General features: G+C 35.8%; 1 protein-coding gene across 1 annotated transcript in view; it reads right to left on the minus strand.

Moving 5' to 3' along the window:
* Positions 1-7,996, minus strand: part of DPYD (dihydropyrimidine dehydrogenase) — a 799,420-nt gene extending 791,424 nt beyond the window's left edge. The window contains exon 1 of the mRNA XM_069478264.1: positions 7,849-7,996. Within this exon, the coding sequence (XP_069334365.1) occupies positions 7,849-7,887 (39 nt within the window). The 5' untranslated portion in view covers positions 7,888-7,996. The remainder of the gene's footprint in view (positions 1-7,848) is intronic.
* Between the last annotated feature and the right edge of the window lie 19,025 nt (positions 7,997-27,021).

Raw genomic sequence — 27,021 nt, forward strand, 5'->3', positions numbered from 1 at the left:
AGCACTTTGTTCTGAAAAGTGCCATGCTTTAGCTCTAGGGATCTATGAAAAGAACTGAATGCCTTTCTTTGAATTATGGAAGATTTCAAATTTTATACTCCAGCACTCCTCAATATTTGGCACAGAAGAATATCTGAAAGAAGGCCTCCAAGCTTTCAGGTCACTGTGGCACAAGGAGTCAGAGAAGGATAACATAAATTCTGTAGACCCCGTTGTGTATGATCTGGTTTTCACTGACAGTCATCAACCAACAAACACACTGGAGAAACTGGCTTAGAGAGTTCCATCTACTTTTTTGAATCTCTGGTCTTCATTTCTAGTTAAAGACAATATTATTCAAGAAAAATGTGAATTAATTAATTTCAAATCACCCTCACAGAGAACTCCAGCCAAATATAGTAGGATTGAACATTTTCTCTCTGCTTAGGCAAGATTTAAATTTAGTGTATTCATTTGACTCAAAAAGAAAAGAAGGCAGGTAGGCAGGAAGGAAGTTAAAAAATCAGGTGAATAAGTATAAGAAATCCATATAGCCAGTATAAATGGTACACCTAATCCTACCTAGCATGTAAATCAAATAGCTAAGACAACACCTCTGCATTTCCTTAATATGATCACACAGGTCACATGTCCAAACAATTTCACAATTGCCATATTTTATTTCAAACCATCCTTAAAAGTCTGATCAATAGGAAACTCACTGAAGAATCAGCAAACTCTTCACAGTGGCTGAATGATTTCCACAAGGTCAGAAAGCAAGGGATCTAACGTGTAGAGCAAAAATATTCTCAAGCTTACTCTCTATTTTATGATATGTACTCATTTTAATTAGCAAATAGTAAATACACATTCTCTTCTATTATTTTGCTGAAGATTTTCACATTACCTTTTCATCAGGCATACTAACATTTTTAAAGTTTTAACATGTTACTATAGTCACCTTTTAAAATCAGTCTTAAAGAATCTCACAAAGATTAAGATCTACTTAGATTAGTCAATACTGGGTAGGTACTATAAAATCAGTTGAAAACTGATAGATGAAGTTTTAGGAGAGACGTAAAAGTATTGAGGGTTTGGGGGTGGGGTGGAGGAGAACTAGCAGAGAGTGGTGGAGAATAAAATATGGGGGGAAGGGGTACAGTCAGGGCTGCATCCATGATCACCATCTGTATAAATCAGGCCTGGAGTTGACATGTAATTTTGTGTGGGTCCCCTGAGAAGTGGCCCTGGGGCTTAATTATTGATGAAGAGATTTTTCTTCAAAGTGGCCCAGTCAGGAGTGCCACAAGAGGACATTCATAAGCACTTATAATATCAATTTCCAAGCACCTGGGAGGTAGGGACGCAGATTGTCCCTTTAATTATTATGATAGAGGTAGAGGTAGCTAGCATGCTATTCTATAGCCAAGCTAAAATTCTCAAAGAAATAAAATTATTATAACTAGTATGAAAAGTTTAATATCTGAGTCATCTTTCAAAAAGATCATCCTTTACCTTTTCCTGGTGCAAAATAGGTCGATTTCCAACTTATTCTTTCCTAGGAGTTAAGAAAGTTATTCATAAGCAAATGTAGTATGTTTGGGAGATGCTTTTAAGACTAGAAAAACTGTCTTTGAAGCTAATGTGTTTGCTTAGAGAGAAGATAGGTTAGTACAAAGAGATATCTTGGTTTTTTTGTTTTAATTGTGCAGGAATTTCTTTTCAGAATAGTATCATATCCCTTCTAAATGTGAATGAGAATTCCAAAAATTAATTTTCACCTATGCATTAAACCTAATCTAGTCTCAAAAACACTCAGAAAAACACCAAAGAATCAAGTCATATGTATGTTACAGTAAAAAAGTAAGGGTCAGCCCTAGATTTGAATCTTATTTCCCTGGGTAACAGATGTGGATAATCCTGCATGGGGAAAACCTATGTCATATATCAGCAGGCTGGCAATAACAATGGGCATTATTAATAAAAACATATTTTTAAATAGAAATGAAATGAAATGGGTTTCTTCAAATTGAACTAAATTTCAGAAAACCCATCTCACCTGTAATACTGACAAATGGAATTCAGTAACTTTTTAATAATGCATACTGGTAACATTTATGAATCTTTAATAAGCCTCTCTATTAATTCTTTTCACTTTATTAACTCACCCCTCCCTCACTGATTCTAACAGACTTCAATACCACCAGTTAATTCTTGGAGTTAAAGCAAATTCCAGCCAATTGGCATTTATATAACACACATAGTGATGGATGCAATAATAATACTTAAAATAAGTACTACCACTTAAAAAAGCATATATTTATGTAACAGATGCCATCTGAAATTTTTTATGTACATGACTCCAATCAATCTTTATAGCTATTGCATGAAATACATAGGATTAGATCCAATTTGATATCCAAAATGATAGTCCAGGAAAGAAATTGACAACAATCACATAAATATTAAAAAATAAAAGAGCCAGCATTTGAACCCAGGTCTCCAGGTCTGTTTTAATACAATGCCTTTTTTTTTTCTTGGTACTAACTATAAAATGAAGCTTTATTTTGGGAAGTATAAAATAAATAACTTCATACAAAAGTACTTAATTACTGATATCAATAAATATATATCTGTGGTGAACCACCTAAAATAAAATTTATATATTGAGTTGAATGCAGACATATCATATCTATGAGTATAACATTTTAATTAAAAGCAATGGAAGCAGTAATAATTATAAACCACAGGAAGGATGTAATCCTATTAAGAGTTATCTCAGTAGTATAATTGGTTGCAGGATATCAGTGAACACCCACAGTATTGATATTTAAGGGCAAAGAAAACCTTCTGTCTTGATACGGTGGATTAAGAGCAAATGAAGTCGAGAAGGTAAACACATAAAATTTGAAATCAAAGTCCTGATTATAGACAAATTTATAATCTTAGAATGCCTTATTAAATAATTTTAAGGTATAATAGAAAGGAAATAAATTTTCTTGACAGCTTTAAGGACTGTCCAGGTCTCTGGTACATAACTATCATGTGTCTATAGAGCTAAAATGTAGAAAAGGAAATTGATCAATCCTACTTTTCAATTTCCTTTTTAGCTGCATTGAAGGCTGGATTGCATCATATCTCTCCTCAGATTTTCTTTGTCATGATATTTTATGAAAATCTTTTTGTCTCATTGTCTTTTAGTTTTGGTGTTCCAAATTTTGTAACTTAAATTTATACTAATTATTAGAATTCTCCCACAGTAATCAGACATCTTTACCTTACTGGGAGGTCTAGTTTTCAGCCCTTGGGTTGTTTGTTTATACAGAGTTTGGTAAAATGTTGTATGCAGTATGTTGAAGAAAGGTATGATTGCTTAAAGATTTTCTATAACTGGATCAGCATTTTGACTCCAGATCTTAGTATTCTTATTAATTCCTTACTGTTAATATTCAGCTATCCAAATGTGGACTTTTCCTCCAGAATATAAGAGAGGAGGCTACTGAATTCCAGCACACTTTAGAATTAAGCAATCAGTCAACACTATCTGCTATCATTAAGATTAAGCAGATCCAATCTAAAAATCACCCTAGTGATAGAGCCATCATTAGTCATTGATCTCACAGTTTTTAATTAAACTACTAAAATTAGTCATCTGAATTCATGTTCAAGAGAGAATTTTTAAAAAAAAAAAAAACACACTGAAATGCATATGAAAATGCTCAACCATAGAAATATGTAGTACCTTAAAACTACAAGGAGCTATCACTGGAATCAGTGACTCTTCAAATCAGTTAATTAGACACATTTCCACTACCCAGCTGAACTCCTTAGAAAGTAGAAACATTTTAAAGTATGGACCACAAAATAGCTTAAAAGAAGTACGACAAATATACTTTCAACAACTGTAATTCACAAAATAAGTTTTAAAAGTTTAAAAAAATAAAAGGCTTTAAAAGCCTCAGTAAGGTAAGACTACATTTCCACCATATTTGTGGTGCCCAATCATTAAAAGAAAGGAGAGGAGAAATGACTGTTACTTATACATTCAGGAAAAATATAAAAATAAAAATAAATAAATAACCCATGGCTTCTACAGAGTTGAATCCTTATTCTTTCCTTTGGATCCATAACCCTCTTCTTTCCCCAGGAGCAAAATCAATTATGATAAAGGGTGTTCTGAATTTTTTTTTTCTGCCATCTCTGCTAATTTATAACCCACACTTTTCCTTTTTTTTCAAAATTCTTAAAATTCACTTTCTCTAATACATTTCCATTATGCTCCCATTTTCCAAATTTACCATTTTTAATCTCATTTTCCCAGTTAATAAATACAGAAAATTCTCAATTACCTTCTCAAATGAATGGACATCATAACATCAGTAATTCAGAAACCATTTCTATTTTATTCAAATGCATTTGATTTGGTGAATAATGGACACAGATCCCTTTTTACTCAAACTAAAAGTGAAATAAGTTTATAACCCCTTAACACCCATTAACTAATAATTCAAGGAAAGGACCTTGCGATTCTAATTGTGACTAAGGAAGCAATAGAGTGGTTGATAGCAACTTGATTTGGCTGTAAATATTTATCAAAATTACTAGCATTCAAATAGTTAAAAGCTTGCTGCAACTGAGTACATTTTCCTTTAGCTATGCAATTTTACAGTCTATTCTCAATTATCCTTGCCAGTGGAGAGGAACAAGATATTGAACAAAAATGAACTATTCCAAAATCATTCTCACTTGCTTTTAAATGTGCAGATATTGACATCATACCAGCCACCAATTCAACCTAAATGAAGAAGTACTATGAAGTTATTGCCGAGGCAGGGAAAGTACCCAATGTCCCACAGAAACTTTGGACTTTCCTAGGAGAGTTTGTATTCAAAAGTCATTCTTGACAAAATTCAGACTGTATCCAAATTGTAAGCCCACATAGGAAAACAACTTTTAAAAATATATAATTGTTGTTAATGGACTTTAGTGTATTAATTATGTCATTGGCAGTGATTTTCCTAAGAATAAGATATTTTTTATCTTTATTGCTTAACATATTTGTTCTTTTTCCTGACAAGAAGCTGTCAACTTGTGCCATTTGTATATTGTCCTTACTATTATTATTTTCATTACTTAACAGATTATGGAAGTGCAGCTCAGAGAAGGTAGGTAACTTGCCCAAAGTCACACAGCTAAAAGGGAAAAGCTAGACCTCAATCCAAGGCAGCTATTTTCAGAGGCCAGGCTCCAAACCTCATTAATGTGTTTGGGGGGAAAAAAAAAACACAACTTGACTTCTCACACAACTTCTATGATTACTACTACAACGACAACAATTTTGAGTAGATAAGCAAGGTTCTGTTACCAAGTCATGCATCCTTTCTACGCCTATCTCCAAGGCCAGTGATATTCCACTCTGGAGTCTGGTGACCTGATTGTTTTCCATATTCCCAACCCTTCAAATCCCTATGTGATATTGGATTTAGGCTAGAAATTATAGAACTATCATTCAAAGCACCTTTATATATAACTCAGTAACATTTTCCCCTAGAAACAAAAATATTTCTTGGCTGCTTCACTGAAACCTGAGGTTATGTAGGTAACTCACAAGGAAAATTAAATCACTATTATAGTTGGTTGTCACCTTCTGTTCTTTTCATACTTATCAAGTATTTTTCATATTTGTCAATGTGTTCTTATCTTATTTATTATATACTTTATAACAACAATTTTTTAAACAATTACTTGTTTCTCCATGCATTTGAAGCTAAGACAATGATCACAGATCAATCTCTAGACAATGGTTTTAATGAATTTGTTCAAGGAAAGCATTCAAATTTAATAGAAAACTGAGCCTCCATATTTCATTCTGATTCTTCAACACAAAAATGAACTTTAGTAAGTCAGTAGGATCAACTGAGACATCTATGCTTGAATGTGTTCCCCTAGGCTTAATGTATTTTTCCTCACTGCATTATATTTTAATGATTAATTTCATGCTCTTTCATGGTATTTTAGCTCATGAATCATGGGTATTACTTTGAAGGAAGAGTAAAGCACTCTGTGTGATGAAAGATGTTACTGATTAAAGTGTAGCATACATGGACTACATAAAAGCTGAAGGAGTTTGAATACCATCACTCTAGATTAAAAGTACTATCAGGCAGACTGGCCAAGTAGGCCAAGGTTAGACTGAGTCAAGGGGAGTGGGAAGAAGCCTTGAGCTTCTTCAATGTTCTTGGTAGAAATAATATATGAAATTAAGTTGGACACTTAATGTTTCACTGGCATCTTTTTCCTCAGTGGAATATAAGTAAGAACTGATTTCAAAGACAATTACAAGACAGATGCAGAGAAAAGAAACCAATTAAGCAAATAACATATCATTGTGAAATTAAACAGTCAAAAGCCAAAAACCCCCCAACTTCTGACATAGGGATCTCTGAAATCAGTGCTGCTTGAATGCTATCAGAATTTTGCTATTTAACTTGCTAAGGGAAAAAAAAAAAAAAAAAAAAAGATTTGGGTTAGTCAACAAGGACCAAAAATGACTAGAACCTAAATCAAACATACAAAAAGACAAGTCATCTCTTACCCTGTGCACAGATTAACAAATATTTTGTTAAATGTATCATATTTATCAATATCAAAAAGTCAACTATCCACAAGAGAAACCACAATTAAACTAACTAGGGATGTCCACACAAAGTCCACATGATAAACTTTGCCTCTTGTTACTAAAAGGATTTTTCAAACCAGGGTATGGAGCCTGAAGAAAACTCTACCACCTTCCTCCAGAGTACAAAGTTTCTCCAATCAACAACAGAGGCAAAATGCTGCAAAAGCAGCTATTTTCAAACAGGTGGTTTTAAACTTTTACTTAAGCCGCCAAAAAAACACTGAGGAAAGAAAATTTTTTGTTATTTCTAAAAAAAATACACACACACACAAACACAAACACACACACATGTTCTACCAGAGCAGGAGACTGAAATAACGAAAAGCTCCAAACAAAACAGAATTAAAAAACAAAAAACTAACAAGCAGTTTGTCTTAGCTCAGAAGTCCTGACCTTCGGTTAGCATGTCTAAAATCACTGTTTATAATTAAATCCTTCTTATCGCATACATAAGGTACTAGGGAGAACTCAAAGGAAATGGCCATGTTGTTTCAGGTAGGACCTTATTCACAGAAAGAAAGATGACATTTTTACAGAAACAGAGTGCAAGAGGAAATCAAAAACTGTTTGAGAGGAGAGAAAAATACAGTTTACTTCCGCTTTTCTGAGGGCACAGCATTTTTCGTGTTCTCAATACTTTGTCCCATCCTCCCCACGTTAAATTATTTCGTAAACAATACTGTGGCTTGCGGCAACCGCTACAGCTGACGCACCGCTCTTCTTTTATTTCTATGCTTCACCCTTGCAAATAGCAGGATTCAGCAATTAGTGGTGAGGGAAATGGGCAGGTGTCCAGAAACAATATATAGGAGGCGAACAGGGAGGCGCGGGGATAGAATGGGTGGGAAGTGGGCGCTCACTATCCCTCAGAGTCCACCTCTCCCCAACTCCCGTGCTTCTTCAGTCACTGCCACTCAGGGCAGGACAAGACAGGCTTCCTTAAATCCCCTCAGAAGTAAACAAGTCTCAACACTAAGGGTAGCCCTGCCAGTACTAGGAAGTCCTCCACTTCTCTCCCCGCCTGCCCACGCGGGGCTCTGGGGCAGCGCTTCTCCGTCTCCCCTCGGATCTCCCGCGGGAGAAACTTTCCCGCGTCTCCTTCCCAGGTGCGGTGGCCACTGAGGCCTCCCGGGCACCGACCAGCTGGGCTCCCTCCCGCCCGGGGGAGCCGGCGCGCAGTTGATAGATACCTCGATGTCCGCCGCGTCCTTGCTAAGCACAGGGGCCATGGCAGTGCCTACAGTCTTGAGTCTCCCACGGACAGACCCTCCCTGCGTCCTCAGGCTCCAACCAGAGACCGAAGTAACAGCACGCCCGAGCGCGAGTGGAAATAGGAAAGCGAAGGCGAAGGCCGGCAGCGCGGGGGCGGGGCGGGGCGGGGCGGCGACGCCCCCGGGGCGGGGCTGCGCGCTCGGCCCTGCGGCTTCCCGCGCTGTGCAGAGCCGCAGAGCCCGGCCTTCCGCCGTCCAGTCAGCACCCCACCTCAGCCTGGCTGCTTGTTTTCCTTCTGCGGGTGGAAGGAACGGGGCCTTGCACTGGCGACTGGCTTTTGCTCTATTACTGATAAAGGCTCACCCAGGCAGGAGGGGCCAGATGTGAGGGATCCCCAGGATTAAAGATAAAAACTATTGGCGCTCCAAGTAACACATTGCACTTTTTCTTTCCTTCAGCACAAACCCCGCAGAAGCAGCATTGTCTAAGGGGCAACCGCATCTTCAGAAACTCCTCAGGGATGAGGGAGTAGACGTTCCTTCGTCCGTCAGCAAATAGGCGGGCAGGGCTTTGGGCTACCGTGGAGGATACAGGGGCACCGGTCTTCTGAGAGTTCACAGTCCCTAGGGGCGGGGCAGGGAGGCAAGCAAAAATGTCTACAGCCAGGAGCGGCAAGTGGCAAGTGCTGTAGGCGGTACATAATCAAGGTTGTAATTTTGCAGGACAATCTATTCTGATGGCTATTTAAGAAAAACATTATTCTAAAATGTGAAGCTCCTTTGCAGAGGTGCTTATTCATATTTTGCTCTAGAGCTTGCTGGGGAGACGGGAGAGATTTCATTTAGGGTTGGTCCTAATCCAGAAAATATTCACTTCTTCCTTGAGGATATCTGTACTCCAGATCTCTCTCCTTTTCTCCCCCAGTTAGATGCCTTTCCCCCCCTTTTCTCCCATAACATCTTATACTTATTTCTATTAAGGCATTTATGGCACTCCTTCATCTTCTTGGCTAGATTGTGATCACCTTGGAGTCAGTTATTTCCCCTTTATCATTGTTTTTTTCATTAGTACATTCACCATTTTATTCAACAAATATGTATTGAGCATCTTCACCATGCCAGACACTGTGTTAGGTTCTCTGGATATAGTTTTCAAGAGGACACATCACTCTCATGAAGATTATACTCCAAGTAAGCAAAATATGATGCCTGCTTGGAAGATAAAAGAGGAATAGTACAGAATAACTGCGTCATGGGTACCTTGGGTGGTTAAGGAAGGCCTCCTTGAAGAAGCCAGCAGATTACCTTCCAGATCCTGGAATTTACTAGAGAATGGATACATTTTTCTTGAATCAAATATTACTATTATGAGAAACTGTAAAGTTAAATAGAAACCTTAGAATCATCCTTGACTCTTTTATCCTCGTTCCCTCATTTAATCCATTCCCAAGCTCTAAGGAGTCAATCTCCTAAACAGATCTTGAATCATTCATTCTCCATCTTCAGTGCATCCACAATGGTCCAGGTTATTGGTATTCCAGCTTCTACTCTTACCTCCTCTCTACTCTGGATTGAGCTTCAAAAAATATTAATTGGCTCATGCCACACAGAAACACACCCACACATCTACAAACCCATGGTATAAATCCTTCAATGGTCCATTGCAGTCAGAATGTAATACAAACTCTTTAATGACCACTGAATAACCTGCCTTGCCCCTCCCCTCCATCCTCATCTAAGGCCACTCTTACCTTGATTCATTATGTTCTAACTACAAAGTAGTCTTTCTCATCCTCCAACCACTTCTTTCCCTTTTCACGTTGTCCTCCACTTGGAGCTCTTCTTTTCCTGCTTTTCTTCCTGTAGGTCTTCCCCAACCCATCCCCACCAACAACAAAATTAGACCCATACTATCTTTGTCATTTTGGTTCCTAACAACGTATTTCTTCATCAGAGACCGGTCAAATTTTTTTACATGCTTATTTGAATGTGATTTGTTTAATATACATCTTCCATTTAGAATGGAAGCTCCAGGAAGAGAGGGCCCACGTTTGGTATGGTTGTCTGCTGAATATTTAGTTCCTAGCCCAGGACTGAAACGTAAGAGACCAAGAATACTTGGTGTTTGAATGAACAGAGTCAATCCTGAATTTGGTTTATACACTAAGCAGTTTATTTTAGAAATTTTGATAGTACCTCACCATGTATTTGTTGCTGAAAAGTTAATCGCAATATCTGTCAATAGATTTCTAGTTAAAATGTGTCAAATTAAGTACTTCCTTTTTCATGGAGTAATATTCCAAAGTCAGATGTTTCTGCATTTCCCTACAACCATACCTTACTACTTCCTCTATATCCTCTTGGAGATAGATGCATATATATACATATATATACATACAAACATAAACACACAAACAAATACACACATGTACATATATATTGAGAGAAAGGAGATACCCACATATATTTTGACATATATAATGTAGGTATAATATAATATATGTATAATTATAGCACATATTATTTATCCTCCAATTTGATCAGTCAGGTTCTATATTCAATTTCCTAATTTCCAGGGATACAGACTTTTCTGCTTTTTCAGTTACACTATAATACAAATCTTGTCAGTGAGCAATTGACACTTTACTTGTTTTATGGGTACAAGTATCCAAGTTATCCTTAGGAGATGGACACTGGATTTCCATATTTGTTTTCTATGATTATTTTTCTCCTAAATGACCATACAGGATAAAGTCAAATTTTATGTTGTCTTTCTGAAAATAGGAGGTTCATCACTGACAGTCAACAACCAAATATAAAACTTAAAACGTTATTTTACAATCCCCAGAACTTCACCAAACTGATGTATCCTGTCCTGAGATATTTCATTAAGGCATCTAATCACATTGCTCACATGCCACACCTATACTCTGTGATCAGTGATTGAATCTAGTAATATTTTAAATCTATTGAAATTGCACATTAAACACAGTTGTACCTGTAAATAATCCAAGCTGTTTAAAGCTTACTGCAAATGCATTCATACCACACTTTTTAAAAGTTGTAAATTATGATGGCATTTGTCAAGCTGTCCCTCCATCTGGAAGCACAGTCAAATATCAGGTGTTCCACATTAATTTTTTGTAGGCTTGGGAGAGACAGCTCATCTCTCAACCTAGTAGTTTATAGTACACAAATGAATATTATTATTATCACCATAGTCAGAAGTAGGGCTTATGAGTAATCATTAATTTCACATCTGAAAAGTTATTCAATATCACAAATTCAGAAACATAATAAAATTCAGATTTCCATATGCCTTTATTTTCTTCCTGTAGTCAACATTAAGCAACATTTTGAGGAGCTACTTCTTGGAAGATGATTTTCTCCCAAAAAGTCAGAGACTTTGAATGCTCATGAGACCCATTTTTTTCCTCCATGTGATTTTCTAGGGCCAAATTAATTGCTATCCAAACTGATTGATATAATGAGCAAGAATCAACTGTGCCCAAATATTTTTACTATGCCTGCTCAAAAAAACCATACAGAATATATTAATTCATATTTTATTCTTTAAACCAGATATAATTTACTCAACTACATAGATATGCTACATATAAGTATACATTATGTAAATGCCATAAAAAGCACAGATAACACAAAGAAACTACAAATTCCTCCCAGAAATGTATGCAATTCAATTATTTATTGAGTGCTATTGTTTCAGGCACTGTGACAGGCATTAGTGTACCTCAGTGTACAATAAAGATATTATCCCTGTTATCACAAACCGCTAGCCATTAGCTAAAAACACACATTGCCACTTAGTGATTTTGAGTAAATGATATAACTGAATGAGGTTATTGTGAGAGTCAAATGTCAAATGTATGCCATGTATGCAATAGTATTTTATAAATTGCAAAGTGTCATTTATATAAGTTAAATACTAAAAATTTAAAGATATAGTTCTCCAATGTTTACATTCTGGGAAAACACCATTGGTTCATGATTACCTATGAAATGATTTTGAGTAAAATCCAGTGTGAGTGGGAGGTTTATAGACTTATCTAACTTAACGTTGAGGGGAAACATCCTTTAGATTAGAATGAGTATTCTCTGAAAGAATTTCCCTCACTATTTAGAGGACTTTTCTTTGTTTTCTTGCTGGAATTTTCCTGTTTCATAATTTCAAGTTTATTTATATCTGGGATTGAGACAGAACTTTGCTGTAAATTATTTATCATTCAATTTGATCCTCTGTAGTAGATGCTGTGATGTACTTCCTAGATTCCCACGAATACCCCAACCCGTTCAAGCCTGAAGCACTCATTCCCTCAGGGGCTGGGGACTGTTGGTAGTTGGCAGCTCTCAGCTGAGTTCTTCTCTGGAAATTTCCCCTGGCTAAAGAGAGTCACCTCATTCAAAGTTCGTGCCCCTTCGTGGGGCAGAAGATATCCACTGACTAGTTGATGTGGGAATATAAAGGCCTGGCCTTTGCCTTAATTCAAGACATCTTTGAGAAGCCCTCCCGATTTCAGAGGTCCCTCAAGGGATCAGCTGAGACATTTGTTGGAACTTTAATAGAGTTCAACTTCTCACCCTGTCCATCCTGCTTCATTCTCCCACTCTCACTGGTCCTTATGAGGACAGCACTGCCCATAAATACATTTCCTTCTTGCACATTTCTATCACAGAGCCTGCTTCCCAGGAAACCTATGCTGCCTTGTTATAAATAACTGTCTTAATATAATAAATTTAGCTGCTATAACAAAATACCATAATGTGGGTAGGTTATAAACAACAGAAATTTATTTCTCACAGTTCTGGAGGCTGGGAAGTCCAAAATCAAGGCATTGACAGATTTGGTGTCTGGTGAGGGCCCACTTTCTGGTTCATAGATGGCATCTTCCTGCTGTGTCCTCAAGTGGTAGAAGATACAAGGCAGCTCTCCAGATCTCTTATAAGGGCCCTAATCCCATTCATTAGGGCTCTGCCCTCATGATCTCATCACCTTCCAATATCCCCACATTGGTGATTAGGTTTCAACATGTGAATTTTGAGAAGCCAAAAACATTCATACCAAAGCAATAGCCAAACTTTAAATACCTTAAATGTATGTATTCTCTTTGACTCAGCAACTCTATTTCTGATATTTTTAAGAAAAAGATCATTCTCGTACGCAAAATTTACCCAAAAACATGGTTCATTCCAAGTTGTTTATACAAAATTAAAAAGGTAACAATTTATATGCCCTATAATAGGTGACTAATCAATAACTATTATTAATATAAGTGCTTATGAATTATGTGACAAATCCATATAATTCAAACTTATGTCATCATTAGAAATAATATTGTACAAGAATATTATGGGGAAAGACATATATATCAAGAGTATATATATCAATAAATCAAATAACATCATAGGGTCTAAATATACATGGACAAGTAACAAACACATATTAATTAATTATATGAAAGAGTAAATGTTTATTTTAAAAACTTCATTGCATTATGAGCAAATACACCAATGCACATAGCTTTTATAAGTTTGTATGTGTGTGCATGCATGTAAAACCCTCATTACTTCTACCTTGGTGATTTGCACATATTAGGCACTCTGTAATTTTTTATATGCGGTATTTTATATCAAAATCAATACCAAAATTATCAGTAATGTTCTACAGTCTATTCCTTGCAAAATAATTATTCATATCATCATCATTTTGGGTACAAATTTTTTTAAGAGTTATAGAAACTGGCAGATAACAAGAACTATTTAAGCTTTAACTAGACAAAATCATCTGAAAGTTTGGATAATGTCCTATTACAAAATAATTATTTGAATGTATTAATCTATTTAATCATGAAGCAATAATCTTTTCCATCTTTTGCTCCAAACCCATCATGTCTTCCCATTTCACTCAGTAGAAAAATGTCCATATAGTGGCCTCCTAGGCATGTAAGATCTAGCTTCTTATTTCTTCTCTCCCCCTAATTCCTCCCATTCTTGTGCACTCCAATTCCATCCGCACAGATTTTTTCCACTTGCTGTTCCCTTTACCTGCAATGATATTCTGCCATCCAGCCCCTCATCAGCTTCAGCCATTTGCATACAGGTCACCTTCTCAGGAAGGTCTTCTCTGACCACCATGTTTAAAATTGCAACTCCCATTTCTTACATTTACTATCTCCCCCTTTCCTGTTTTTTCTCAATAGCATATAATACAAATCACATTTGTTTTAATTATGTGTGTGTTCATTGTTTGCCTTCTCCTACTAGAATATAAGTGCTTTGACATTTTGTTCACTGCTGTATCACCAGTGTCTGAACCAGTGCCTAGTATATTGTAAATGCTCAATAAATATTTTTGAATAAATGCCTGAAACAGATGGTAGGCTATAGTCCCTTATTTTTTCATACTTCTATATTGGCATTTAATATTGTACATTTATGTGTCTGTCTCACCCACCAGAGAGAACTGTTCAGGGGCAAGCATTAGGTCTTACTAGTCTTTGAATCCTTCAGCTTATAAGTGTCTAGAATTAAGTAGATGTGCTCTAAATACATGTTTATTAAATAGTGAATGTTTTAAAAATCAACATATTTATGTACTTTCCGAATAGTCCCCATTCCAGTGCATTTTTTCATGTTGAAAAATTGAAATTTATCATGTATATCAACCAGAGAAATTCTAAAGTAAAAGCTTACCGTGAAACATATTTCCTGTTTTATTCTTGTCTTAACAACTCACTTGACAATACTTGATACATATTTATGCAAAGTACCTATTGTGTTTTCCAAAAATTTGAAAATATTTCCATTTCCTTATTTCTTGTCTTCAACATATTCAAAGAATTTTATTAGTTTTGCATTTTCAAATATTCTGAGAAATCTCTTCTTCATTTATTAAAAATGTTATATTATATTTTTAATATTTTCATCTAATTTGCAGAATTCAAGAGAAAGATTGTTTGGTAGTTTTTATCATAATTAGAATAACCATTCCTAAAGAATTTTAATATTCTTTCAGAGAATCTGATATGTTACATGTTTATGCCATTGTATGTTGTGTGTGCCTACACATATACATATACATATATGTGTGTGTATATTTTAAACCATTCATCGTAGTTATTCCAATTATTGCTCAAAATATCATCACTGAACTTACAAATTCAACTATCTTGTTTTAGGCTTCAATTAAAAGAGCTTGTAGGTTTTTTTTCTTATTCCTTTTTTTGGGGGGGAGGGAGTACTGGGGAATGCTGATTACTATGATTCTTCCAAGTAGCACAAATACATTTCACAATGTGAACTTTGATAAATGTCCAAATGGATTTTAAAACTAAGTAAATTGAGTTCTTTTTGAGTCCCATAATTTATTCCAGCCATCTGTGTTACACACACACCCGTTTGTTTCTTAAGGACTTTAGGATTTTTTTTGCCCACCCCCCAACCCAGCACCACCTTTAAGATATGACAGAATTAACATATTTCAGGATTGGCTTTGGCCCCCTAAAGAATATAATACATCTTTCAGTTGAGAAGCATTTTTCAACATAACTATTTGCAATTTAGAGATTAAAAAATGGAGAAGCAAAAACATTCTTTTGGCATGATGCTTTCTATTTAAAGGCCACCAAATGTTTCTTTCTGAGAGATTGTATTGAGCTGTTAGGATCTTGGCATCCACTATTGTTCCAGGGAAAGATTTTTCCTGGCCCACACTTGTTGTTCCTGTATAATGAACGACTAGAGTATATGGACAGAGCCGCCTTCTATCCATACTAGCCTTAACTACCATTGATTGCTGCCTTGCATCCTCTTTTAAACCATGCATACTTAATCATTAGTTTTACTTAGAGCTAATAAAAATAGCTGACTTTATTGATCATCTACGGTATGCCCAGACCATTACACATAATCTCTGATTTAATTATCATAATAATCTGAATTTGAAGACAGAGAAACTGACACTTATGTGTTTTACTGGAGTTTCTGATACCTAATTTCCTTTTTTTTTCTGGTAAGAGTTATTTAAACAATAGAAAATTGTAGATATTATTTGTTATAAATACAAATGTGGTAATTTATAAAGTGCATTTTTAGTTTTATTCATGGAGAATGATGCTAACTTTTAGAGTTCCTATTTTGTTAAACTACATTAGACTCTTTATATTAATTATCACATAGTTAAGAAAAGTGATGCTCAGTAACGATAATGCTACATCTCCACAAGACTGATGGGTGCAGATCCTGGATCCTTGGGCATAATTCGTACATTCAATATACCTTCTATTTTACTGTTCTGCCTTGAAGAGTAATAGGTTCCTCTACAGAATCTATTTTGTTGGTCTAGTCTAGTATAGTCTAATCTATGAGCTGTAATAATCCTGATGTTTAAAGAATAATAATCTCTATATCATGTTTTTCTGTGCTAAAATAAGAAACAAACATATATGCGTATGTGTTATATATGACTGTGTATGTGTTATATATGACTGTATACGTGTTACATATCACCATATGTGTCAGCCATATCCTAAGTAAACATATATATTTGTAGTTGATACACATAGTAAATCCATGCCTAGGTGATGAGTTCTATCATAGATTTTGACCCAGATATATTAAATACTATGTCATATTTCTTCCATAATTTGAACTAAGATAAATCGCTCAACTTAGAACACAAGTTTCTAATAAACTCATTTGATACATTAATCCAAGAAGCAATTTATACTTTAGATTGTCCCAAAACTAAGACAAATTTGACTAAAGTGATAAAAATAGAGAATGATTAAAGAGTTTGAGATCATTTAGCCCAGAGAAGATAAAGCTAGCTAAGTTTGAATAAATTATTGTATTTAAATAGGTTTTTTTAATAAGTAGTGAGCAGTTGTTTTCTATTTTGACATCAGGTCAGGAAATGGTTTAATAAATTATGAGACAGTTTAATTGAATATAAGAAATAAAACTTCTCTATATCAAAGATAAAACATTAGCATGGACTACTACAGAAGAATTGAAGTCTTTATACCTGGAAATCTGCACAAAGAACATAAACAACCATTTATCCCAGTCCCAAAAAGGCAAATTGCTGGCCAATATGATCTTAACTAGTTGTTTCTAATTTTTTGTTTTTAAAGACATCATAACTCTTTCTTTCCTTTTCTTCCCCCTTCCCCTGCCATTCATGATAACAATGCCTTAAAGCATTGTTAAAGCAGTAACAATTTCTGGCTTTCATTTTTAAACACAACTTATAACATTATTAACTGAAGTTTCTCTTTTATATCCAATTGTTAAGAAGTTAAAAAGTAATATATCTGCCAGTTTTTCAGGAAAAGGTAGACCACATTTATAATATATTTCATAATATACATATAGCAATTAGATTGATTTAAATCATAATGCTCCTCTGTTAAAAACTTATCAATGGATTCTCATTAAAGAAAACCCCATATTCCTTAGAATAGTCTATGATGACTGAAATGATCTGAACCTTCCTACATCTCTGATCTCATATCTTCCCCATTCTTCTCCAGCTTATACATCAGGCAGTATGGTGTTACTATTGATCCAACATGCCAATTTCTTAGCTCTTTTTATTCTTTGGTCTTGGATTAATACTAAAGTGATTCAGAGCCGGCAACCATTCAGTGATGTTGAATCAGCATATGCCATTCATAGGACGCAGCAAGTGTAATCTTTGACTTTTCTCTTTCCATCATTTTCTTCTGAATATGAACAGGCACATATACATATCAATACCCATCTCTTTCTCCTAATAATTTTCTTCACTTTGTACACACTGACATTATATCTGTATTTGTATACTTGTTTGTTGTCAGCTTCTCTTTGTGTACCATGAGTATTGTGTATTCTCTGCTGTACTGCCTATACCTAGAACAGTGTCTGGCTGTCTGGCACATGATAGACATTTAATAAATAAATCTTTCACTTCTATTTCAATTTAGAAGTAGACATTATTTATGCAATGTCAAAATTTGATAACAACTATTGTCTATAGTTGTATTGCCAAAGTCAGTATAATTGTGAGTGAATATTATACTTGCCATCCATATGGTTAGTCATCATAGAAAGAGAGCTGTAGTCTAAAGGTGAAGTGGAAAGTATTATTTGCAAAAATCATTACCATTTATTCTTTCTAAAGCCAAATCAAGGCTATTGTCTTTGGGTTAAAAATGTATTACTAAAAAAACTTATAGTGAACTTCTTTCCTCCATATAAGAAAACATATTCTGTTTAAAGAATGTGAATCTCTTTCTGATGTGAGAAGAATTTATTCCATTCCTTATCCGAGAATTTCATTGCCATTTGCATGTTGCCTGGAATACAAATTGTACTAAGTAATCAATCAGTGTTTAATTGCTGCTCAAGTAAACCCTTGTAATCAGACTTGCTGTAAAAATGTTAAGGTGCGCAAAAAGCATAAGGTGGCATTTTCTCCTCCTTCTTATTATGCCTGTGTAACTTCCATTAATACTAATAGGAGGCACAGCTGGTCGTCAACAGGAGATTACAGGTTGCTGTTTAAATCATATTTTATTTTTATACCTTGGCAAGATTTATGTATTGAAATCAGGTGGCCAGATTTTTGCTGTTGTTAAGAAATCTTTTACTCTGAAAGAATGAGATGGGGGGGTGGGAATTGAGTCTCACATTTTTTATTTTAGGAATATAAAGACTCAAAATCCAAGCAGCAGCTTGCCCTTATACAGCAAGTCTGTCTTATTCTTTAGCACCAGCTGGAGTCCCGTTTCTAATTTGCTGTGAAGAATTAAGTGATTTGAGACCCATACCCTGGAGTATTTGACCTCCAATGTCAACCAGCTAGCTTGCAATTCCCTTGGCTGGAAAGTTGCTCCAGAATTGATTTGAACTAACATCAGTTAAAATACTCTGCAATATAGCAGTAAATATCATTGCAAATCTGAGTATGACTTTATAGCCATGAAAATAAACACACTGTAGAATATTAAAAGGAAGGAGTTTAGGCACCTGGAGAGCCTTGATGATCAGAAGTGTTGTGATAATGGAACCTTTTACCTCAAGATCATCATTTGAGTCTGGCATAGTTGGAGGGCTTCACTGGCTGAAGATGGTTGTTTGTAGCATATGTGAACTGTGTCCGTGCTCTCAAGCTCATTTCTTTGTGGTCAGGTCCATTTGTCATAACAACTGCCACAGTATTGACAATCCTAGAGGAGAACAGTAAGGACTAATAAGGACAAAGTTAGTGCAGTATCCTGGTTACCCCAACACAAGCCAGTCTCCTTTCACCTCAATCTTCATTTCCCCATGCTGTTGCCCTCATCTGGACTGTCTCCATTTTTCTTCTCTATGCCCAATATAGTCCTTCAAATTGTTATATTTAATGCATCCCTCTCCCTCTCCATGAAACTTCTCCCGACAATTCCTATTATCAGTAGATTTCTCTCATTCCTGAACTTGCTTGGTACCAATTACCTAAAATTAGATGTAATACCACTGCGAGTAAGTGCTAAGGTCAGTAGTGCTGGAAGGAATAGTAGTAGAAGGATATTATTGTAACCAGGAGACTAAATATCACTGTCACCATAACTCTTAAATTCCTCTGTCCTTTTTCTCTCTTTATTTTCCCCTTCTCCACCTTTCACTTCAGTTAATTAACCACATCCAGTGGAGCCATATCCTACTCCTCACCCCCAAATCTCACCCTCCTCCTCACCCTAGAAACACCACCTACTGCCAACCTGTAGCTCTGGTACTCATCATTTGCCACTGCTTACCCTAACTTGCTGGACTATCACCCTAAGCCATCAAGGGTACAATAAACTTACAGCCAGGGAAGTCTCTATTCACTTGACCCAATAAAGCAGAGGGAAGAGAAAGTAAATGGAAAGTGCCAGTGAGAGGTGAGATGGACAGTTGTAGGTGCATTCTCACAATTCCTGGTTGGAAATTAAATAGCAATTACAATTCATAACCCATTTCCCCAAATGTATTATTTTCATATGCTTCTTGGGATACCTTGTACAATTAATACTATTTTTCAAGTATATAATCAGTTAATTTAGCCTTATGGTTTTGGACATTCCTCAAGCTTGAAGTTGTATGTTGTTTTTTTTTTTTTTTCCAATGAGTACAACTACATTGTTGGACTGAGTAACAAAAATAGCTGCCATTTATTGAGAGATTATTTTATGCCACATACCACTTTAAGTGCACTATGTGCATTATCTCATTCAATACTTAAATCAATCTCAGAAAATGTTATTACATTTGCTTTATAGTACAGGATATTGGGCCTTCAGTAGTTTAAGTTCCTTGACCTAAGGCACTGCCTATTTAGATACCTGAAGATCTAGCCTGAGATTCTACCACAATATATAAAGTTTGCTCTAAGTCTTTAACACTGGGTCAGATTTTGAGTGTAATATTCCAGTAATTGATGCATGCATTTTTTTCTTGTACTTGACATCATATGACACATTATTGGGCACGCAATGAATGTTCAATAAATACCTGTAGCTTTGAGTTGACGTTCTAATAAAATTGTAAGATCAAGTCATGGAAATTTAAAGGTTCAAACCCCTGCAAATATTTATTTTAATTTGAGAGAAAAATTTACCCTACCTCCTATTACAGTACCTAAGACTGAATATAATGCATGTCCTGATTTTCTACTAGTGAATTTTTGAGGGTTGTGTGATCATTTTTTTATTCGCATTTTATTTTTTCTGAATATGTAATAAGAAAATTATAAAGCACAAAAAGGGAGGGGATAAAATATATCATACTCATTCTTCTGTAATACCATCAATATTTTAATTTATGTCAATTTACACAATTGTTTTACACAAGTGGAATTATGTTAGTAACCTTCATTTATAATCTGATTTTGTTTTTACTTAAAATGAAGTATGACTTTTTAGAAGATTCATATTATTCTAAATTTTGGCTGTTCCATCATATATTAGTATGTATAGGCTAAGTCACACTGCAATAATAGTTTACTCCAGAAATTTCAGAGACTTAATATCACAAAGGTATAAATCTTGCTTACAATATGTATCTCACAAGGGCTGATAGGGAGATTCTGCTCTACACAGTTAGTCAGGGACTTAGGCTACCAGAGATTCCACTTTCTTTTGATTGCGCCTTTTGGAGCACGTGATCTCCTCAGTCACTGCAGCAGTTTAAAAAGATGAAGAAATTTCTCACCTCAAATTTAAATACTTAAACCAGAAATAACACATGTTACTTCCACTCATAGTCCAATGGCTAGAACAAGTTATATCACTCTGTCTAATTGTAAGTGGGCTACAAACTATAAAGGAATGTATGGATCGTTTTATATAACTAAACCTCCTCAATTTCATCCTGTAATATAATTCCCTCAGCTTTATATTTAATAGGGTTTTCTCAAAGTTTGGTATATAAAGAAAGATATTGTTCTCTTTTCCAAGTGTTGATAAATATGTACTAGTTACTACCCTTAGACTTCAAACTTAGGTTCACCAGAAATACAACTTAATGTATTCTATAATAGAAATTAATTTCTATTTTGAATTCTTAATCAGCCATATGGCAAAAACCAAATCTCAGCCAATCTAATGTTTTCTCTCTTTCACTTAGAGTTGCTTCTAAATCTAGGGGGTTGACAAAGTGCCTCCTCAGTAAGGAGGGTGAGGCACCTGGGCCTTAGTCACGTCCTCATTCCTGTGTGGTGACTGATGAGGTGTGCATGGTTCATTCTATTTGTTGGTCCATACACTGAAGCATAGTAAGCTTCTATTTCCTGAAGACAAGACTCCCAAAGCGTGTTCTGATTCAGTCACTGCTATGCCCCCGTGGACCACACAGAACGCATATTCTGCTCCTCCAGCCACACTGTGAGTGTGCCAAAGACGGAGTGCTGGTAAAGGGGTGTAAAATAGCAGGAGTCAGATCTTTTGCTCATAGACCCAATAGTGACTAGTTTTTCATCCTTCATAGGAGGGATGGGGGAGCGTAGAAAATGACTGATCACATATGCTCTCAGATCTTATGGTGTAGCATAACCTCAAGTTTTGAAATGAAGAAGCTAAAATTCAACTTTATTTTTTAATTGTGTGCTGTTTTAACAACTCTCAGCCGAAGCTATATTCCCACTGAGTAGAGGAAAGATAAAAAATGAGGAAAAGGATGAAAAATACATACCTTTTTATCAAAATACTATTCTGCAATAGGTCATATTTTTCCATTTTTATTGTTTCTGTTGTTGTTTTTCACATTGGAAGAGATTATGCTGCCTGCCAAACTAGTTACTCCTGTCTGGGAGAAATCGCCACATCCAGAATACCTGCTGACCAAGTACTCATAGCTGGTTTCTTGTGGTAAGATGGTCATATTCTGTACCATGTAGCTATATAATCTAATGAAATCTGATAGTTCAGTATTTATCTGGGGTCCTAGAATGAAAAATTCTCCTCTAATATGCATCCCAATATATTCCCAACCTTAGGATTTTACTTAGGGATTTAGGCAGCCTGAGAAATAAAATTTTAAAATATATTTTTTGAAGTGGGAGAGGTGATTGTTATTTGTTCATTTGTTGGTTGGTTGGTGCTTTAGAAGAAGCACTTTGTCTATGTATCATTGGGAGAAGGTGCCTTACTAGCTGTGAACATAATTCCCTCCCTGTCTCCATCTGGTTTCTGAGAAGGAAGCCCTGCTGTTGTGTTTCTAAGGAGTCATTTTGCAGTCATGGTGCCCATCAGACAAGAATAGGTAAACAGATTAGGTTGTCATTTTAGTGGAAGATTTTTCAAAACAATAAGCACTTCTTCTTGAGATGTGCATCCATGTTATGAGAGAGAATGGGGCAGGGATGGTGAGGCCTTGTGTTTGGAGAGGTGGCGGGGAAATGAGAGCGTTGGTCCTCAGTCCTGAGTGGGAAATGGGAAGGAGTGGAAAGGAGAAAAAGAGTGCAGGTTCCACAGAGTAGAGGCCTTCTGGATATGTAGGGTCTTAGAAGAAGAAGGCTCCATGAGTCCCTGAAAAGACTGAGTGCTAAGTTTCACTGTTTTGAGGATCTTGGCAAGTGTCTCTCACAGCTAAGCCAGGCAAAGAGGAAGTTGATCTGCCCTGGGGCCACAGCCATCAAAGGTACTATGTTGCCTGGGCAGAAATCCTGACAAAAAATGATAGAGCATGTAGTGGAAGATCAAAGTCTAACAGTGGTACTATATAATCCCTACATGATCTCTATTTTTTTAATAGGCTTTCAACTTTAGAATAGTTTTAGCTATACAGAAAAGTTTTGAAGATAATAAAGACAGCTGCTATTTCCATTATTATATCATATTACATTAGTATGGTACAAATGTTCGATTAACCAATATTAGCCCATTATCATTAACTATTATAAAGTTCATACTGTATTTGGGTTTCCTTAGTTTTCACTTAATATTTTTTACTGTGGCAGGATCCCACCAGTGTACACATTACATTTAGGAAGCAGGTCTCCTTAGGTTCCTCTTGGCTATGGAGTCTCTCAGATTGTCCTTGTTTTTGATGATCTTTGAGGAGGACTGAGCAGGTATTTTTTGAGGAGTGCTTGTCCTATATTTTGTAGAATGTCCCTTAATTAGGATTTGTCTGATTAGAGAGACAAATTAGGATTTCTCATTATTAGACTGATTAAAGATTTTTGGGAGTAAGGCCTCAAAGTTCCATTATCATTGCATCATATCACCAGTATGTTCTATCAACATGACATCACTGTTGATATTAAACTTGATCACGTGGCTGAGATATTGTCAGATTTCTCCATTGTAAAGTTATTTTTTTAATTTTCTCTCTTTCCATGCTATATTTCTTAGAATGAAGTCACTATGGGAAGACCACATATAATGTTTAGGAAAGAGATCAGTGGTGGTACAGAAGAGTTAACAGATTTTAGAAGTATGTAAAAGAAGTAGGGTTTGATCTATGCTTTGAAAAAAAGGAAGGGTTTTGATAGGCAGAAGAGATGGAAGATTGGGAGTTTTGCTCCCCCTCTTTAAGGGCCAAGTACTTACATAAATTATTTGGAATTCTTCTGCATGGAAGATTTGTTTATTCTCCCCCATTTATTTACCTATCCGGTCATGCATTTATATTAATATAGACTGATAGATACTTATTTTATACTTTGAATTATAATCCTGAAACCACCTTTACAAATTGATAAAGGGGAACAAGAGGAGAACTGTGGTAAGGGCCTAGCTATAAAGAAGGCACAGGCCTAGCTAAAAATAATGATAATAATTAGCCACTACCCCCTGCTTGCTTCTCTATAACTGCTAATCTGGAGCCACATAGCTGGTGATCATAAAGATTCTTAGCTTTCTCCATAGACAACATCACCTTTTGAAACCTAGGGGTAGTTTCTGAGATATCTTCCGGGTCCCACATTCCAGTGGAATGACCGACCCACCCAGACCAATGGCCCATACCGAGAAACTGACTCAACTGGTCTTGTGATTCCCACCCAAGAACCTGGTCAGCAAAGAAGACAATTTCTATAACCCTATGGTTCTGCCCTGACCCCAGCCAGTTAGCAGACTCAATTGCCTATGCCAAACTGTCTTTAAAAACCCTGTCTCCCTAATTCTCGGAGAGGTAGATTTGAGAAATTTCTCCCATCTCCCCACTTAGTGCTATGCAGAATATATTCTTTCTGTGCTGCAAACTCTGCTGTCTCAGCATGTTGGCTTCTTCTTGGGCAGCAGGCAAATGAACCTGGCTGGGCAGCAATAATCCATACTACATTATTTATTTTTTTGCTCAAATTTTTCCCTCTTTTGACATTGGGAGCTCTTTCAGTTGGCTCCTGTGTCCCTTGGATATACCCCCATCATTGTGTATGTGCGTGTGTGTTTGTGTGTGTGTGTATGTGTGTGTTTTAGCACTTTCTTTATGGCACTACAGTAGGTTCCAAGCTCATCTTGTATATTATGTGCCTCAGTTCCGGAACCAGCAATTTTTCCAAGGATCCCTGGTTGCTTTTATTACAATAGAAAGAAATATCTGGGCACTAGGTATGCTTATTGCTAATAGAGTGTCATTCTTCTAGGTCTTCTCAGCTGACAGAGTGAAAAGACACATGTATATACTAACCCTAGTATATACATATATCTTTAAATATTTTCATATGTCCATCTGTAATATATAAATTAAATTAAATAATGTATATATTAAATTAAACAAGTCCATACTGATGTCTCCAGCTCTAATCCATTACTACATGTATCATTCCAGCCTGTTCCTCTTCCTTATTGGTAAATTCCCACACTAACAGTGAGGAATCTGGCTCCACTATCCACCATACATTCACTTAATTGTTCAATTCCAGTGTACATGTATGGTAGCATCAGAATAATTAACCTGCAACCCTACGAGAAGCCACTTTCTCAATTACACTACAATGCTTATGTACAGTGCCTTTTATCTTCAGAAATTCCACTAATTTCTGAAGTTGCTTTGGTCAGCACCTTTTCCCCCCTTCCTTCAGTGAGGTCATTTCATCCATTTGTAATATAGTTAGATTATTTTGTCGTAGTTTGTCTTCTATCCTGGGATTCCTTTATCTCCTAACTGATTTTGTTTTAATTTGCATACATTAAGGTTTACTCTTTGTGCTGTAAAGTTATATTGCTTTTGACAAATGAATTTTATGTCATGTATCCACCACTATAATATCATACAGAATAGTTTCATTGCCCTAAAATATTCCTGTATTTAATCTATTCAAATCTGCCCTCTCCTGGAACCCTTGGTAACCACTGCTGTGTTTACTAACTCTACAGTTTTGCCTATTCCGGAATGTCATATAAATGGAATTATGCAGATTGTAGCCTTTCAAACCAACTTTTTTCACTTAGTAATATGCTTGTAAGAGTTACACATGTTTTTGCATGACTTGATAGCTCTTTCCTTTTTATTATTAAATGGTATGCCATTGTGTGGATATATGGCTATTTGTTTAACCTTTTACCTACTGAAAGACATCTTTGTTGCTTTCAGACTTTGGTGATTATATATAAAGCTTCTATAAACACTCATACAGAATTGATTTTCAGTTTTATCATTTAAAAAATTATTGAGATATAATTCACATACAATTTATTCATTTAAAATGTATATTTCAGTGCTTTTAGTACATTCACAATATGTATCAATCAGTATTCATTTCTTTTTATGTCTGGATAGTATTCCATTATATGGATATACGACACTTTGTTTATCTTTTCATCAGTTGATAGACATTTGGATTATTTCCCCTTTTTGTCTATTAAGAATAGTGCTGCTATAAACATTTATGTGCAAATTTTTGCATGAATATGTGTTTTCATTTCTCTTGGGTATATACTTATGAGTGGAATTGCTGAGTCATATGACAGCTCTATGCTTAACTCTTTGAGGAACTGTCAAACTGTTTTCCAAAGAAGCTGTACCATTTTACATTCCCACCAGCAATGTATGAGAGTTTCAATTTCTCCACATCCTCACCAACACTTATTATTGTCCATCTTTTTTGTTACAGCCATGCCATGGGTGTGAAGTGCTACCTCATTGGGATTTTGATTTGCATTTCTCTAACGGGATGTTGAGCATCTTTTCTTGTGCTTGACATGCAGATTTTTGTATGAACATAGTTTTCAAATCAGTTTGGTAAATACCCAGAACTTTAAGAAGAGTATACATTATTAATAATATTATGGTCTTTTTATTTACTTATATATTTATTTATTTATTTTTAATTTTTTTTAGAGACAGGATCTTGCTCTGTCACCCAGGCTGGAGTGCAGTGGTTACAGTGGTGTAATCATAGCTCATTGTAGCTTTCAACTCCTGGGCTTAAGAGATCCTCTTGTCTCAGCCTCCCAAGTAGCTAGGACTATAAATGAGCACCACTGTGCTTGGCTAATTTTTTTTTTTTAACTTTTTGTAGAGATGGGGTCTCACTCTGTTGCCCACGCTGGTCTCAAATTCCTGGTTTCAAGTGATCCTTCCACCTTGGCCTCCCAAAGTTGCTGGGATTACAAGTGTGAGCCACAATGGCCAGCCTGGTCTTTTAATTTTTATTCAGTCAAATAAATATGGTATAAAACAATC

Source organism: Eulemur rufifrons, chromosome 8 (genome assembly GCF_041146395.1).
Source record: "Eulemur rufifrons isolate Redbay chromosome 8, OSU_ERuf_1, whole genome shotgun sequence".
In the NCBI taxonomy this organism is placed as follows: domain Eukaryota; kingdom Metazoa; phylum Chordata; class Mammalia; order Primates; family Lemuridae; genus Eulemur; species Eulemur rufifrons.